The 17987-nt window shown below is 48.4% G+C and overlaps 1 protein-coding gene across 1 annotated transcript; it reads right to left on the bottom strand.

Annotated features, from left to right (window-relative positions):
* Positions 1–767: 767 nt before the first annotated feature.
* On the bottom strand, positions 768–11887 carry LOC116954642 (ATP synthase F(0) complex subunit C3, mitochondrial-like). Its single transcript, XM_076052536.1, has 5 exons — positions 11781–11887; positions 11383–11472; positions 7340–7417; positions 4356–4546; positions 768–1909 (listed from the first exon to the last, which is right to left on the bottom strand). The coding sequence occupies exons 2-5, from the start codon at positions 11419–11421 to the stop codon at positions 1795–1797; spliced, it is 423 nt and encodes a 140-aa protein (XP_075908651.1). The 5' UTR covers positions 11422–11472; positions 11781–11887; the 3' UTR covers positions 768–1794.
* Between the last annotated feature and the right edge of the window lie 6100 nt (positions 11888–17987).

Below are 17987 nucleotides of genomic sequence, written 5' to 3'. Positions count from 1 at the left end.
GATGTCCACGCCCACTCTTTCCAAGCGCCCAATCAGAAAAGGGTGCGGCGACGGTAACGATGGTCCCGCCAAATTTGGCGGTGAGCCCCGCCCAGATTTTACGCCCCCTTAAATGTATGCCCCACCCCCTAATAGTATGCCCCTCCCCTTGGGAAGGAGACTGCCTTTCAACTTTCCAGCAACATCATTCTTCACGTCCCTCCCCCAAAGAGGCCGATCTTGACACCGCTGGTACCAATCAGCAAGTCCACTCGACTCCACAACCTCCTGTAGCGCATCAGCAGTTCATCTCCTCGCCCGCTCTATCCAACCAAACAGCAGCTGCTTGGGTATTCAGTGACTGGGAGATGTGGGCGACACGTTACAGCCAAAACAAGCCTTGCCTGCCAGAGCTCACACGGATGGGACTGCGTCCAGATCTGCGGAAGGATCGGAGTTCCTCGCGCAATCCAATCTGGTTAAACCCAAGCCGGTGCAGGTGTTCCTGTGAAATGTGATTAACGTTTGACAACCATTGAAAAAGTGAGGGTATAACTTGTGGCTGAGAAGACCCGGCCCTTCGTGTTGAGCAACAGGCCAGATGCCTTCCCCGTCGCATTGCAGATAAAAAAAAACAAATCTTGCCGACTACCGATTTGAAGCGAAACCTGCGCTGCCAACCAGAGCTCATCGTAAGCCAAAGGCATGGGAGAGCTCCTCCACAGCTGTCCCACCACTCCACCCTTGCCCACCGACCACACCACTCAGAACAGAGGCGTCTGCGCACATTGTTCCGGACATTACCTTTATTTGGGCGAGAAACCAGTTTCTAGAAATGAACGTACATTTCAAGTGCAGTCCGACCAATTAGCTGTACAGTACACGGAGACAAGGGCCTTAACGCCCTCACATCCTCATGGAGGCAGACGCAATCGCGCGGACGTGAAGAGCTTCATCCCGACTCGATAACATTTTTTTTCCCCGCGAAAAACATTTTTTTTTATTTTCACTGCACCCCGTTATCCCCCACCCCATCAGCCACATTCGCGAGGCGGACGGTGCAATTTATGTAGTCGCCCACGCGTCGCGGTGCCACGAAGCGACGCGGAGCCAAACTCAAAATCGGAAAAGATTCCGCTCAGTAGTCACCTCGGACGGCGCACCTCTCTTCGAGACAGCAGTTCAAAACCCGCGGGTCGCATGCCCCCGACCACCCCCCTCCACCCCACCCCCTTTCCCGGAGGAAGCTCGAGAAAGCCTTTCAAGACTGCGGCATGGACACCGTGCAAGAGCAATTTTTAATGCGCGCGATGGGTGGTGGGAGTGGCGGGGACGACGTCAGCGCAACGAGACGCACGGATACACGGCGGCCGAAACGATTGGCTTACAAACACCACGTTGACTGGAGGCGCAGAACGCGAGATCCGTCCGTGTATTGTGGCCGAGGTAGCCTGAGTAAGCGCCATACCATGCAAAGGTTAAGAGCCACCGGTGTACGTACAAGATATGTCGTCCGTTTTGTTCTGAACGTACGATACTACCAAGCCGAAAGCTCGCACGTCTGCAACAATCATTCAATCGAAACTACGGGAAGGGCCGCGTTTACAACAGCCGCCAGGCCAACGGGGAAGCTTTGGTGCCGGTGAGAAAAAAAATCGAGGAAAAAACGTAAATAAGGAATAGAACAGGGGTTTTGTGTGCGGAGTTCTTCAACGTTGTGCAAGCGCAGCTGCCTCCTCGCCTCTCCCCCCTCCTCTCGCCATCAGGTGCACCCATCCACCCGCCACCGCCACCCGCCGCCACCCAGGGGGAGCTTCACATGGCGAACAGGATGAGGAAAGCCACCATGAGACAGAAGAGCCCCATGGCCTCGGACAACGCGAAGCCCAGGATGGCGTAGGAGAAGAGCTGCTGCTTCAGAGACGGGTTTCTGCGAGGCAAAGAGCGTTCCGAGTCAGTATTGTAATTTTTTTTGTATTTCGCGATTTTCTCTACTTCCGAGTGCAATTGTGCGCATGCATTTGACATCCTTTCGCCACCGTACGTAGCCAACCGTGTTGATCGGAGGTGTGGGGGAAGGGGACAATGAAAACATACAAAAAAACATTTTTATCGACACCGTGCAGGAGAAATTTAGAAGTTCCAATAAAGATGACTGGAGCGTCCTTCAATCTGCAGTTCACTCAGCACAAGCCTGCCATAAAATACTGAGTCATTGCAACACAATCGATATGAAACACGTCTCCGAATACCCTTTTGAAGTCCAATTTGCGCCCCTTATAAATGGAATGATGAATTAATTCTAACGAAAATAACTCTGCTCCCTACCAAACTGCACCTTGATAGAATTCAACATAAAAGCATTCGAGGTTGATTGAGGATTCAGCAGTGAGCGATTCACTCAAGGTCACCAATGGCCAGTTGCCTCCTTATCACTCTCCTGTCGCTACTATCGTGGTCACCGTTCCCGTGAATTTCAATCGTTGATTCCTCCACCCGTGCCAAGGACTCGGGTCAACCAAACCAATCGACGAGTTTCATCCACAATCTTTAACCACCAAAACTGCTCAACTTCCTTATTCCGTCAAATGGTTTATTCTTCCAAGTTCTCACAATAACCTTGCTTTATTCTAGTAATGTAACCATTAACGATAATCTATTATAACTTTAATGGTGCCGTTTGTTGCAGGTCACGTAGAGTAGCTGATAATAGCATTAAGAGGCGCTAATAAGTGTCGAACAACCAAAAATGTGCATTAAAATAAATAATGCGGGACCTAACGGTCACTTTAACCTCAACTAAACCTGCAATGGGCGGGTTGTCTCAAGCCTTGTAAAATGCGTTTGCCCATCACCAACAACACCGTCATGTCACTGCTGCCCTCTGGTGGCGGTGCTGTGTTAGCCTCGCAATATGTACAGGAACTAATCCATCGTGATAATCCGTGGCCTCAGAGATCTTCAGATCAGCTCTGCTCCTGGGGTGATTAGGCTTTTTGCAAGTGCAGCTCCCAAGCTTTAAAATGCTTTGCCTTTGCTAATTAACACAATCGGAGTCGTTAGCAGATATATTTCAGTCCAGTCTTGAAAACTCACCTCTATAGATTGGCCTTCACCACCCCCCCCCCCCCAATTGTTCTGGCCGTTTACACTGCTGGTTATGGGCGAGTGGGTGCGTAGGTGGGGGGGCGAGTAGGTGGGTGGGTGAGTAGGCGATGTAGTGAGTCGGTGGGCGAGTGGGTAAAGTGGTCTTTACCCCCCACTAGTTCTGGACGTTTACCCTGGGTCTGAGTGAGTGGGTGAGTGAGTAAATTGTCTTTCACCCCCCCCCCCCCCACGAGTTCTGGCCGTTTATCCTGTGCAGGTTCCGTTTATTTCCTGGCTTTCCATACACGGTGGTGCATTGGTGAGATGTACAGGTGAAATGCACCACTTTACAAATGCAAATTATTATTACCGCACCATTAATTATATTCAAAATGTAATTAATTGGCGATGCTCCATTGGTAGTGGCGCACATGCACTGTAAACAATAAATAAAAACGTCATATTCGTCACACACTGCCTTAAAATAAAAAATTATAAAAATTGACATTTCTGTGATGATGGCCCTTCTTCATAGCACATCAAATGGGAGTTGCATTCAACGTTTTTTGTCTACACAGCATAAGCTCTCCGTTATCTGGCATATCCATGGACATGCCGGTTATCAGAGAGATGTTAACTTGTGGTTCGCCAAACTTTTCAAATACATAAAACTTTTCACGAAAGAACTCCCAGTCAGTTGGAGAGCATTCCAAGTTGATTCTAGAGAAGCAGTTGAGCCCTTTAGAGTACGGTATACAGTAGTGCAGTAATGTACGTACGGGCTGCCACTCGGCAGCGTCCTGAAGCTTCCGTAAACAACGGATCTATGATAAGTGCACGGCAAAATGCCGGATGGCTGTCGGAATTTTTTTTCCCACCGGTTAATAGAGGATTCCGGATTGGAAAGTGCTGGATAACAGCTAGCTTTTGCTGCATTAACCCGTTCAAAGACGTCTGGCAAGTTGCACGGTGGGCGTCCCCCTTCACCGCCGAATCTCGGAACCCAAGCAAGTGGCTCGGCGTTCATTTTGTTTAGAGAGGCGTAGCGACGTTGTTTTTAAAGACGTCATTACTCTACGCAGAGAACTGTAGCGGCATCTCCCCCCCCAAGGGGCAAATTCCCAAAATCGTCAGTCTATATTTTATTGTTTTAATGTAATGTGTATTAAGGAGCAGAGTTTTGTTTAAATCGGCACTTGTGCATCGCTACCGATGCAGTCTGCAAAGTGTAAACGCTGTCCCATGACGCTGAAGGGGATGGCAACGATGACTTTAGCGGCGGCTCGTACCTGGCATAGCCAATGATGAGGCTGCCGAAGACGGTCCCGATACCGGCGCCCGATCCGGCCACCCCCACCGTGGCGGCGCCGGCGCCGATGAACTTGGCGGCCGTGTCGATGTCGCGCGACACCGCGCTCGTCTGGAAGTCACGGCGTGCCACCAGCGCCAGTCCGGATGGCGCTGACACCATGGAGCCCGCCTGCCAACAGAGGTGGAGGGGAGAGAGGGGGGGGGGGGATGGTTACAAAGGCAAAGCATCGGCGGACACGGGCGGGCATGCAGACAGACACGGGAAGAAAAGGATCGATTTTAAGACACACGGACAAGCTGATGACAAACACATAAAAAAGGGATGGACAAAGGACAGCGCAGACAGGCAAATGGGCGAAATGATGATCGGACACACGAATGGAAAGATGGACAAAGGACAGCACAGCCATGTGGTTTGACGGGATGGACGGATGCACAAACGAAATGATGCATACACAAGCGTACGGACAGACGATGGCAAGGTAAGGGATGGACGTAGTGTAATGACCGAGAATGGAGGGGGGGTTAGGGAAAGAGATGAGGCAGGGTAGCCACGAAGGTAGTTCCGGTGGGGGGGGGGGGGGTGGGTACAGGCCGGATGTATGGGGTGGGGGAGGCCCATGAGAAAGGAAGACAAGGAGGGTGACTAAGCTCAGGACAGAGGACAGCAAGAGGAGAGGTGGCTGTAATTTTGTTATGTTACTGATAAAAGGTAGTTGGTGTTGATACAGGCGGCCGCGGCTGCAATCGAGTATTGAATTGAGCGAGAAGTTGGACCACCGTCTGTGATCGGAATAAATGTTCACGTGATATTCCCAACGAGCAAAAGGATAGGACATGCAAACACAGGCTAATGGACAGAGAGATTTTGGGGAAAATGGATGGACAGATGAAAGGATAGAGGGACGAAGGACGGGGCAGACGCAGGTAGCTGTGATGGACAAACACAGGGACGGACGGATGAAGCAGCATGAACGACGTGCTGTTTGGGCGTGAAAGAGAACCTGTGACGCGCTTCTAAAAGAGTAGGCAGACTTTGTGCCCGCGTCACTGTCTCAAATGTAGCCAATTTGAACATCTGCAAAGTACACAATTGAGACTGCACAAAGCAGTCTCAATTGTGTATATTGTGAAACTAATGCGGACCTCTGTGAAACACCGCGCCCTCCTGGTTAGCCTCCCGCTAGAATGGTGTGAATACCAAACGTGTTAAATTATAATCATTATGCATTTATTTATCAAACACGATAGGTCTGTGTTCATCACTTATTTTTGGGGGCGGGGCACTTTCGCCGATAAGACATCACCAGCATTTGAAACCATTGTGGTTTGACAGCACGGCAATGGGGCGTGTTTTCACATGTGTAGTCAGGGCATGCTCTAAAGGCCACCAGGGGCCGCCGGTGGCCAGCGGGCCTTGCAATGACGAACACCGCCGTAGATCGTAAAGCTTATTCTGCCACAGCATAGAACGGCATGCGCGAGAATCGAGGCTTTTAAATTCACGCACGATGTTCCACAGCCACTAGAGACTAGTGGGGGGTGGAGGGAAATCATTGCATCTCGAACTTAGACGAATTAATGGTTGATGAAGTTATCAAGTTAATAATTTGACAAAAAATAATTAGGAAACACTTTTGTCGTCAACAATTACTCGGGGGTCCCCATTAAAAAAGGTGCAACTTATTTTGCACCGTACGTAGCCAACCGTACGGTGTAGGGGGGGGGGAGGTGCAGCTTTCTCCTGAATGAGTGGGAATATAAGGAGTCATGGCCAAACTGACTGCGGCACAGTGCAATCCACCAATCGCATCACATTGTATTGTATGGGTCTCTGCGAGTCAGTGTGCGGATCTGTAGGTCTCAACACGAGCTATTGGCTTCTGCGCGAGTCTATTAGGTAACGGTGCGAGTCTATGTTTGAGTCAATGTGATTCTAACCGTGAGTGTAGTCAAAGTGTAGTCCACCGCTCACATCGTATTGTAGAGTACGGGTCTCTAAAATGAGTATGGATCTGTGTGCGCATCTATGGATCTCAACGTTGAGTCGACTGGTAACTGCGCGAGTCTATGGCAGGGGTGGGCAAATTTTTTGACTCGCGGGCCACAATGGGTTCTAAAATTTGACAGAGGGTTCCGGGCCAGGAACAGACGGATGGAGTGTTTGTGTGAACTAATATAAATGACGTGTTAAAAATCATTACATGAAAAGATTTGGCCTTTAACAGGTAGCAAAGCATTTATTTGCAAGGCAATTTAAACAAATTGCTCGAACATGAACAATACAAAAACATGTCGTAACGTGACTGATCAAACATCATGAAAAGAGCGCCGTCTAATGGGGAAACGGGGGCATTACAGGAGAAAGGTAAAATTTAATAATATTTGTACAAGTTCGGCGGGCCGGATTAAAAAGCCCAACGGGCCGTATACAGCCCGGGGGGCCGTACTTTGCCCATGTCTGGTCTATGGGTCTCTGTGCGAGTCTGACCGACATGTGGGTGAAGTGCACCATCACTAACATCACGTTGCATTGTATAACACGGGTCGGTCCTTCTCTGCGAGCCTACGGATCTGTGCCAGTCTACAGGTGTCCCTGCTCAAGTCTATAGGAGTCGACGAGTCTAATTGTCACTGTGGTGACGTGTAATCCACCGCTCACGCCACCCATCAGCCCCAGCTGTGCTTTCACAGAAAAATGGGAGTCCGTCCAGCGATCCCCCACGTCCCATCGAATGGCAATCCCCCCCACACACACACCATCGAATGGCTTCGAGCAAATTCAAACAGTAAAAAATGTATTTCTTTAGAAATGTTTTGTGTATAGTTTTCTGTCCTTCCTTCGCAACTACAATTACTATGGTCGGCTACATGTGGTGCGAAAGAAATTCAACATACGTACAAAAAATAAACCCGGTCCGTTGCTTCTCAAATACGTTAAGTTAAAACGGAAGGGCGTTACCTGCTCCCCCTTGACGTCTGTCCTGGTGAAGGAGGACGCGGAGATTGGCCGAAGGACCGCTCGGGCTCCGGCACGGACCTGCGGGCAAGAAGATGGCGACGGTTAGAGCAGAGCGGGAGACTGCGTGCTCCTCGACCTAGCATCGTCATTGTCACAGACACCGGCATGGCCTTGACCCCACGCGATCGTGGAGAAGAATGAGTGGAACTCACGGGGGTGGGGAGGCGATTGCTGGCTCAGGACTCGGGCGAAACCCTCAGCCTATACCTGCACGCCCACCGGTCGCGGCCCGGCAGACGGTGCGACGGGACGAGTGGCGGCCAGGGACGTTTACAACAGGGGCAGGGAGTCGACAGCACGGATTGGCTGGGAGTAATCGCCATGGTGACGAGAAGTTAACTCCTTAACCTTGTATGCAAGGGTCGTGGGGTTGATCCAAACCCTGACGCCTGAATATTTGGAGTTTGCGTCTCTCTCCCCGTTGTCGCGTGGAATTTTTATTTAAACTAAACTATTTTTTATTTTACAAAGTAAGGCCCACCGAGCTAGAGCTATTTTTCATAAACGACCTGGCCACAAATGATAGCTCAATGAATTTCTAGCAGCCAAATACTCGCAGTGATTTTAAAATGTGGAGGGGAAAATCGGAGGACCCGAAGAAAAATCCACGCAACCACGGGGACACGAAAACTCCAAATATACAGCAGGCGTCAGGGTTGGAATCGAACCCACGACCTCCTGCATACCAGGCGAGGGAGGTAACATCACGTCACCGCGGTACCCACGCTCGACACAGCACAGAGACTGAGCATTGCCCATGGTTTTACATTGCCCATTGACCAATAAGTTGTTGAATAAATATCACGGAGAGCGCCATGGAAGGCCACGATCGCCGACGTCTTTGAGAAAGGACACGGCAGAGAGAATTCAGGTAAAAACGGGTTTGGAAAACGTACTGAAAGCGTAACTCCACCGTTTTATTTATTAAAATGTCATGTACAGGAATGTACATTGCTCCATATTCTGAGGGTCATTTGGAGGTCACGTAGCTAAAAGGTGAAGGTTACCAAACGTAACAAAAAAATTAAGTTCATTTTAGTTTTTCAAAACCTTCCATTATTTTCATTTCCCCAGCCACTACTGCCGTCTTTGCGTGCTTTGTTCAGTGCATTTATTTCAGAGTTTTCTCCGAATGTTAAACGGCCTCAGATTACATAAAATCTGTTCACGCACAGGTTAATGCGACTTAAAACTAAATCAACTTCGTCCTAAATGGATACATTTGTCTAAGATGACGCATGTATTTACCCAATGTCAGTTGTTCCTACTATTTCGGAAAACAGGTCATCAACAACAAAACACAGCATCGAGAATGCTTTCGCAAAATACAGAGAGAAAGAGGAAAATGCACGGATTAGAGAACACGCACAAATTCACGACAAAACTCTATTGGGAGAGGTGGGCTTGGGGCAGGACGCGTCAGCCAATAAGCGTCAGCCGAGGCGTCGAGAGCGGGCGTCGAGAGCGGAGATGGAGTGATGAAATCCGACTTGTGTGGACTGCTACAAAAGCAGGTGTGGCGGCGACTTTTGGGGAGGCCTTTTGGTCCAGCAGTGGGATTGACCATGATGATGAGGAAATTATTGTGATACAGTATATTGCATCGTTGACAGTAGTGGCATATTGTACATATGTAGTGCACGTTGTATACATCACGCAGTGCAATATCATTCATAATAAAAGGTTTTTGGGTTAGAGCGCGTTATTTATAAATGTGTCGTAACCCTCCACCACCCGACACGGCCAATCAGCAAAAAAGCGTCACGTTGACAATAGACAAATGAATCCACAACATTTACAGTTTGATTCACTCTTCAACACACCGGTGGGCTAAAGTAGTGAACTATTTGTCTTTTGTCAACGTGACACTTTTTTGCCGATTGGCCGTGTCGGGTGGTGGGAGGTTACGACACATTTATAAATAACGCGATCTAACCCAAAAACCTTAATTATGAATAATATTGGTCGCGAAAGCTTACGTGTTAAACAGTGCAATACCACCCAGCAGTGGATTGACCACGACTATTTCATGATGACAGAACACCAATCTGTACTTTTAAAATAGTTTTCGTATAACATGGCGGTCGCTCTTTGCAAAGGAAGCAACGTGTTGCTTGTGTATCGATGGGTCTATATTTCATGTCCCGGTGAAATAAGATAAAACACTGGGTGACTATTTTTGATTTTAAGAGTATGGATGACTTATTCGACCAGACCCAAAAAATGTATAGTTTACTAGAAAATGCTTATGAGTGGTGGGGTGGATGAGTGGTGGATGGGCGAGTGGTGGGGTGGGCGAGTGGTGGTTGGGCGAGTGGTGGGGTAGGTGAGCGGCAGGGTGGGCGAGTGGTAGGGTGGGTGAGCGATGATGGATGGGTGAGTGGTGGGGTGGGTGAGTGGTAGGGTGGGCGAGTGGTAGGGTGGGTGAGCGATGATGGATGGGTGAGTGGTAGGGTGGGTGAGTGGTAGGGTGGGCGAGTGGTAGGGTGAGTGGTAGGGTGGGTGAATGGTAGGGTGGGCGAGTGGTAGGGTGGGTGAGTGGTGGGGTGGGTGAGTGGTAGGGTGAGTGAGTGGTAGGGTGGGTGAGTGGTAGGGTGGGTGAGTGGTGGGGTGGGTGAGCAGCAGGGTGGACGAGTGGTAAGGGTGGGTGAGTGATGACGGGTGAGCGGCAGGGTGGGCATCACTCACTGGCAGTGTGTGTGGCCGAGCAATGCTAATCGCTAAAACCCCAGTGCTGCCACCTATACGCCTGTACGTATTCGGGCCTGTGACTATCCAAGAGAATTCGCTTCCTCTGTCACCACGACCTTCAAACCGAAGGACAATTCTACGACTAAACCAGGGCCATCTCGCTGTTAAAAAAATTGTGGAGCCATTCTAAAAACCACGCACAAACCCCAGTCGCGAACAAAATGAAATGGCGTGACCTATATATATCCATCGAAAAACTAGAAAATAAATTACAAGCGCACGCCACGATCAGCTGTTATGTCATGCTGCCGCACATGTTGTGCACGAGAATGCGGATACAAAAATACAATTAACTGCAAGAGATGGTGAAGGTTTGGTTTAAATTAAGTTAGTTTCATTAAGTACGTGTTGTGCACACACACACACAAACTGCATACTTTTGCATATGAAAATATCGCTTGTCAAGTCGGGTTTAAGTACGCCGGGTAGGAGACTTCAGAATACGGACAAGTCACATTACACAAAAACACCGCGTTAAACATAAATTATGCAGTATAAAACACTTTGAATGCACACTTGTGCACGTGTTAGCTCAAGTTAACGTACAATTTGTATTGTTGAGATAGTATGTTCGAAAAGACGTGTCACTACGCCGGGCACATTACGCTTACACAAAAGGGACCACAAATAAGGTTAAAACATTACAACATCTAATATGCATACAGTGCTTCGTAAAATGACATAAAATATACAACGCTCGTTATGTTCCGACTCTTTAAAATCTCTATTGCCGCAATATACTGCCGGCACCGCCACCACATTGCACTTTCCCCCACCCAAGTTAATTGCATAAAAAAACAAAAAAAAATCTACCTCTACTGCAACATCAACGCTTCGTAAAAAAAACATATATAATCGACGTGCAACGCGTTCACCGGTAAAAAAAATAAATAATAATGTGTCAGCAACGTTGCAAAATCGGCAGCAAGGGCGGCCCATTGCCATCGCGTAGACACTTCGCAAGGTTAAGCACGCAGCCTTCGATAACGACGTATAAACATTAACACTCATACGTACTTGCGTATACATGCTTCGGTTGGATTTTTAGTACATCAATCGTCAGATTGACGAGAGAGTGATTTAAAAAAAAAAAGTTGTATTGTGGCGGGGTTCTCCTTCACTTTACCCTCTGCGACGTTCGAGGGGCATCCGGCTCAACATGGAGAGAGGTGGGTGGGGAAAAAAAATCGCCTCAAGATTCTATCTTAAAATTTTGCAAATTAATAACTCACCAGGAGCGGGGTCGAGACGAACTTGGCGCAGGCGTACATGGTTGATTAAGATGACGACGACTTTAAAGCAAAGAGACTTTAAAAAAAAACCTGCGTTCAGGGTACAGACGGGGGAGAGAATTGGGGTTGCGGGCGGGGAGGGGGGGAGAGAAAAAGCGGCAAAGACAAAATATGGAGGTCAAAATTCAGGGCCTGCGGCCGCGGGCCCCTTTACGGAGCGATCGCTCAGACGCGGCCACATCGGCGAAAAATAAACGGGCGGCGAGATGCACGGGATGCCGACGCGTCGCGACCGAGGGTTCGCGACGACGGATGACCGCGAAGTTGAGACGAAAGCGAACGGATTGACATCGGCGGCCGAGGCGGCTCGGGAGGAGGCCCAGCGCGCAACCCCTCACCTCCACAGGGCCCCGTCCAAGGAGACGTTCGCTGTGCGCACGCGCGGATAAAGGGACCAAGTGCCCGGATGTTTGGGGGCGGTGACGCCGCCAGCTGTTGCGTGGGTGGGGGGACGGGGCCCCGCGCACGCTGTGGAGGGCTGCGATTGGCTGATGAGAATCGCGGGGCGGGGATAGAGGCGGGGCCAGGGGGCTGGGACGAGGGCCTGTACTGGCAGGCCTCGCTTAACGCTCGAGATGCGTTCGTCGAGAGAGGTGAGCCCTCATCAGAATCGGTGTTCTACGGGGTCGCGCTAAGCGAGGCCTGCCTGTATATATTTACAAAAAAAAGTCATCTGTATATATAGTTATACTGGAGGAGGAATCCGATGAGCTTCAAAGCTCTTTTTTTCATAGATGTCCAGTAGGGGCGAGTCAGAACGTTAAAACAACAACATAAAAAAACAGTAGTGCAAAATATAGGGGAGGTAAACACATCACTTAAAACAAATACAACTAAGTTTTTTTTAATCTTACCAGGTAAACCCCTCTGAGCTATTAACGTATTTTTCAGAGGCGAATTGGCCACAAATGATAGCTCAACAAAGAGGCTTATCGTGTGGAAATTTACAGCAGCAAAATAGTCAACATAATATAGACGCGTCTTTCTAAATGTGGAGGGAAAAAGCGGAGGATCCAGATTTAAAAAAATATACACGCGACCACGGAGTAGTGAGCACACCGAGCTACAAACATGGAAAAATGGGATCGACTCCCGGCCAAGGCTAACTAGCTATCAGTGGCGAGTGATGTCGCAAACTGCTCCGAGTCATAGGGGGCCGTCCATAAATGACGTCACGCGATTTTGGACGATTTTTGACCCCCCCCCTCCCTTCGTCACACGGCGTCACAAAAAGTCAGACCCCCCCTCAAATGACGTCACAAAGCTCTGCCCACCCCCCCCCCCCAAAAACATATAAAACATGCTTTAAATCGCTTTAAACTATTTTCATTGTAGTGCGTATTTAATGTGGCGCTGCACTCTGATGTAGGGAAAAACATTTATTAAAAAGTCTATTTAATTAAGTAGAACGTTTACATTATGATACCTCCTTTGCCAGTAACAAGATATAGGAATAGGTTTTACCCTTTTAACTGGCACAAAAACTGACACCTTTATTCAAGGCATCATGTTTGCAATAACCACAACACAAGCAGTCAAAATGCAAACAAAAAAGACAACTCTGATAATAATATGCACTGTCCTTGAATTTGATTGGTCCACACCCGAGACGGCTTTTCTTAGAGCCTAGTCTCCATTGGTGTTGGACCAGAAGACGCCAAAAGGCGTACAACTCAAATTCAAGGACAGTGCATATTATTATCAGAGTTGTCTTTTTAGTTTGCATTTTGACTGCTTGTGTTGTGGTTATTGCAAACATGATGCTTTGAATAAAAGTGTCAGTTTTTGTGCCAGTTAAAAGGGTAAAACCTATTCCTATATCTTGTTACTGGCAAAGGAGGTCTCATAATGTAAATGCTTACCCCGAGCCCTCAATACTCTGATAGTGCGCTGTTTTTGAGTTGTATGCCTTTTGGCGTCTTCTGGTCAAACAGCAGTGGAGACGAGGCTCTAAGAAAAGCCGTCTCGGGTGTGGACCAATCAAATTCAAGGACAGTGCATATTATTATCAGAGTTGTCTTTTTTGTTTGCATTTTGACTGCTTGTGTTGTGGTTATTGCAAACATGATGCCTTGAATAAAGGTGTCAGTTTTTGTGCCAGTTAAAAGGGTAAAACCTATTCCTATAAGTAGAACGTGTTGTCTCTTTTTAAAGTTGCGCATTTTGATGTGACGTCATATTTCTCAACCCCCCCCCCCCTCGTCACACATCGTCACAAATGTCTGACCCCCCCCAGGTGCGTGACGTCATTTATGGACGGCCCCTAGGGCTACTGCTGTTGATGGGGTTTATGATGATGAATGTGTTCATGATGATGCCGATGTTAATGATGATGGTACTAGATGGAGGTCGTGATGGTGGTGATGATGATGATGAGACTGCTGATGATGGAGATTATAATAAGGTGCTGATGATGATGGGGCTACTAATGATGGTGATGATGAGGCTGTGATAATGATAGGGCTGATGACGTAGCTGCTGCTGTTTCTTCTCATGATGAAGTGTCAGAGATGAAGAAGTTGCTCGTCATTGTAATTATTATTATTGCACTGCTGCTAATGAGGTTGATAAAGAATGTGTTTCTGCGGGCAATGATAATAACACGGGGATTCCTCTACTACGAACGAGTTAGGTTCCAGAGGTCTGTTCGTAAGTCGATTTGTTCGTCTAACTTTACTCCCCTCGATTCCAAACATGTTGTACGGCGTGTACACTAAACACGAGGAATGGCTTTAAAAGTTGTATATTCTCATTCAGATGCAGATGCCACTGGTTCTTCATGTTCTGGAGATGTAGATGCCACTGGTTCTTCACTTTCTGTAGATATATATATGCCACTGGTTCTTCACGTTTTGCAGATGTCACTGGTTCTTCACGTTCTGCAGATGTAGATGCTACTGGTTCTTCACGTTCTGCAGATGTAGATGCTACTGGTTCTTCACGTTCTGTAGATGTAGATGCCACTGGTTCTTCACGTTCTGCAGATGTAGATGCCACTGGTTCTTCACGTTCTGCAGATGTAGATGCTACTAGTTCTTCACGCTCTGTAGATGTAGATGCCACTGGTTCTTCACGTTCTGTAGATGTAGATGCCACTGGTTCTTCACGTTCTGCAGATGTAGATGCTACTGGTTCTTCACGTTCTGAAGATGTAGATGCCACTGGTTCTTCACGTTCTACAGATGTAGATGCTACTGGTTCTTCACGTTCTGCAGATGTAGATGCCACTGGTTCTTCACGTTCTGTAGATGTAGATGCCACTGGTTCTTCACGTTCTACAGATGTAGATGCCACTGGTTCTTCACGTTCTGTAGATGTAGATACCACTGGTTCTTCACGTTCTGTAGATGTAGATGCCACTGGTTCTTCACATTCTGCAGATGTAGATGCTACTGGTTCTTCACGTTCTGCAGATGTAGATGCTACTGGTTCTTCACGTTCTGTAGATGTAGATGTCACTGGTTCTTCACGTTCTGCAGATGTAGATGCCACTGGTTCTTCACGTTCTGCAGATGTAGATGCTACTAGTTCTTCACGCTCTGTAGATGTAGATGCCACTGGTTCTTCACGGTCTGTAGATGTAGATGCCACTGGTTCTTCACGTTCTGCAGATGTAGATGCTACTGGTTCTTCACGTTCTGAAGATGTAGATGCCACTGGTTCTTTACGTTCTACAGATGTAGATGCTACTGGTTCTTCACGTTCTGCAGATGTAGATGCCACTGGTTCTTCACGTTCTGTAGATGTAGATGCCACTGGTTCTTCACGTTCTACAGATGTAGATGCCACTGGTTCTTCACGTTCTGTAGATGTAGATACCACTGGTTCTTCACGTTCTGTAGATGTAGATGCCACTGGTTCTTCACATTCTGCAGATGTAGATGCCACTGGTTCTTCACGTTCTGCAGATGTAGATGCCACTGGTTCTTCACGTTCTACAGATGTAGATGCTACTGGTTCTTCACGTTCTGCAGATGTAGATGCCACTGATTCTTCACGTTCTGTAGATGTAGATGCCACTGGTTCTTCACGTTCTACAGATGTAGATGCCACTGGTTCTTCACGTTCTGTAGATGTAGATGCCACTGGTTCTTCACGTTCTGTAGATGTAGATGCCACTGGTTCTTCACGTTCTGCAGATGTAGATGCCACCACCGCCATCTATTGCGTGGCGGTTGAACTTACGACTCTCGGTCCGAATAGGCACCTGGACATTCGGGACAGGTTTGTTCGTTTCTCTGAAAGTTTGTAAGTCGAATGTTCCCAAATAGAGAAGTCCCTATGTAGAGTGGTGCGCTGACTGGCGGCCAATAGGTGGTAATTGCGAGTGTGCGAACAGTATGGGCAAGACTGAAAGACAGTATACACGGGAACGACCATAGGCAGAGATAACTTTGCCAAGGGTCAGCGAGCGGATCCACCTGGGAGCTTCCGGACCCCGCTAGAGGGTTCGAGAAAGGGGGCGTGGCCAGGGCGGAGCCAGTGACGCGCTGGGAGAATAAAGGGGAGCGGGCAAAGGGGCTCGGGGCGCCAGGAGTGGGGTGGGGGGCGGAATCGGGATCGTTTTCATCGTCGCTGGCCAGTCAGCGTAGTGTTAAGTGCTACCAAGTTGTATTCGCGTGAGTGCGAGTAATAAAGAATAAGTCCCTCCAGTCTATGTCTCCGAAGTCGCTACACTACACCTGTAATGCAACTTATGACGCGAAACATATTTTAGGGACATTAAATGATGGTGACCGACCGTGACTTTGAAGCGTGGAGCCATGGTGCTGCTGATTGCGATGGGACTATATCGATTAGATGTCGTGATGATGATGGTGGTGATGATGAGACCCCCTGTAATGGAACATCTGCTCCAGTTTGAAACTTTCAGGCTGGCCTGTCCACGATCCCTGTTGGGTTTAACCAGGCGGGATTGTGTGAGCCGCTCACAAATCCTTGGAATTATCTGGACACATTCCCACCGGTGAGCTCCTGCGGCAGGCGAGGTTTCGTTGGCTGGGTCATGTAGCCCGCATGTCGCAGCCAGCTACGGCATGCCCGAGCAGCTTCTGTTTGGCCGGATAGAGGGGGCCGAACAAACGCGGCACGGGCTGGAGAAGGGATGGAGTGATGTGTCACAGAAGGATCTTAAGCTGAGTGGACCTGCCGATGAGTGGTACCAGCGGTGTCAAGATCGAGCTCTGTGGAGGAGGCTAGTGAAGGACGCTGCTGCTACTGGGCAGTTGGAGGCAGTCGCCCTCCAGCAACAACGGAGGGCGGAGGAGCGACGCTCACAACAATGAGCGGAGCGCGGGGCGTCTAAAAGGCAGCGAGTTGGGGCAGTGAGGGGCACAGGTGGTGCATCAGCCAGTCATCTCAGTCAGTCGACCCGTGGCACCTGGGTCTGCCCCAGCGAGCCTTCGACACTTCACGTGGCCTCGGAGTGCACCTAGCCTGGCGCAAGTGCCATGTCGAATAGCGGCTGTTGTTGTTCATGATGACAATGTTACTTCTGATGAACATAAGTCCTCTCTATCGCAGTCACTCATTCGTCATCCCTTCCATGCCCCTTCCATCATACTTATTTTTATTGTACCAATTTTTGTAAACAATGTTAAGCGCCTTGAGCAAAGACGCTCTATAAATTTAAAATAAGATAAGGATTGGTGGTGTGAGGGGTTGAACATTACAAGGCGAATGATGATGGGGGGGATAATATTTAACTGTTCCCGTTCAATCACCTCATTTAGGGGCCGTCCATGAATGATTTTTGACCGCCCCCCCCTCGTCACACGGCGTGATAAAAAATCAGACCCCCCCTCAAATATGACGTCACAAAGCTCTGCCCCACCCCCCCCTAAAAAAAAACACATGCTTCAAATCTCTTTAAACTATTGTCATTGTAGTGCGTATTTAAGGTGGCGCTGCACTCTGATGTTGTAGGAGAAAACATTTATTAAAAAAGTCTATTTAATTAAGTAGAACGTGATCTCTATATTTATTTAAAGCTGTAGGAATCCATACTCTCTGGTTCTTTCGGTAAAGTCGCAACACAAGCGTCCGTCATTAAGGTGAACGGGAACAGTCAAATATTAGAATGAATTCTTTATCACCTGATGACGGACGCTTGTGTTGCGACCGAAACGTCGTTGGTCTATTTATTATTTTTTTCTCAGCTGAATTTCAAGTTCATTTTTGTTTAACCGTCCAGGTGAGAAATCACGGGACTAGGATAGGAGTCTCAGTTACAAGGGTGTGTGACTGAGTGAGTGGCTTCGTGAATGGGTGATTGGGTAAGTTGATGAGTGTGTGGGTGAGTGTGTGGGTGAGTGATTGAGTGGGGGGAGGGGTGAATGAGTGGGTGGGTGAGTGAATGAGTGAGTGAGGTTATGAGTGTGTAGGTGGGTGGATGAATGAGTGAGGTTATGAGTGGGTGTGTAGGTGGGTGAGTGAATGAGTGGGTGAGTGATTGAGTGCGGGGGTGAATGAGTGGGTGGGTGAGTGAATGAGTGAGGTTATGAGTGAGTGTGTAGGTGGGTGGGTGAGTGAATGAGTGAGCAATT

This window comes from Petromyzon marinus, chromosome 56 (assembly GCF_048934315.1).
Source record: "Petromyzon marinus isolate PM22_M1 ecotype Great Lakes invasive population chromosome 56, UKy_Petmar_22M1.pri1.0, whole genome shotgun sequence".
In the NCBI taxonomy this organism is placed as follows: domain Eukaryota; kingdom Metazoa; phylum Chordata; class Hyperoartia; order Petromyzontiformes; family Petromyzontidae; genus Petromyzon; species Petromyzon marinus.
The sequence above is the reverse complement of the archived record's forward strand: the minus strand, read 5'-3'. Positions and strand labels throughout refer to the sequence as shown.

Excerpts from the sequence above, each read along its gene's own strand:
- LOC116954642 (XM_076052536.1), bottom strand. The coding sequence starts at position 11,421 with ATGTACGCCTGCGCCAAGTTCGTCTCGACCCCGCTCCTG. Across the intron at positions 7,418-11,382 it reads TCGTCTCGACCCCGCTCCTG|GTCCGTGCCGGAGCCCGAGC; the intron begins GTGAGTTATTAA and ends TCTTGCCCGCAG. Across the intron at positions 1,910-4,355 it reads CTCATCATTGGCTATGCCAG|AAACCCGTCTCTGAAGCAGC; the intron begins GTACGAGCCGCC and ends TTTGCCTCGCAG.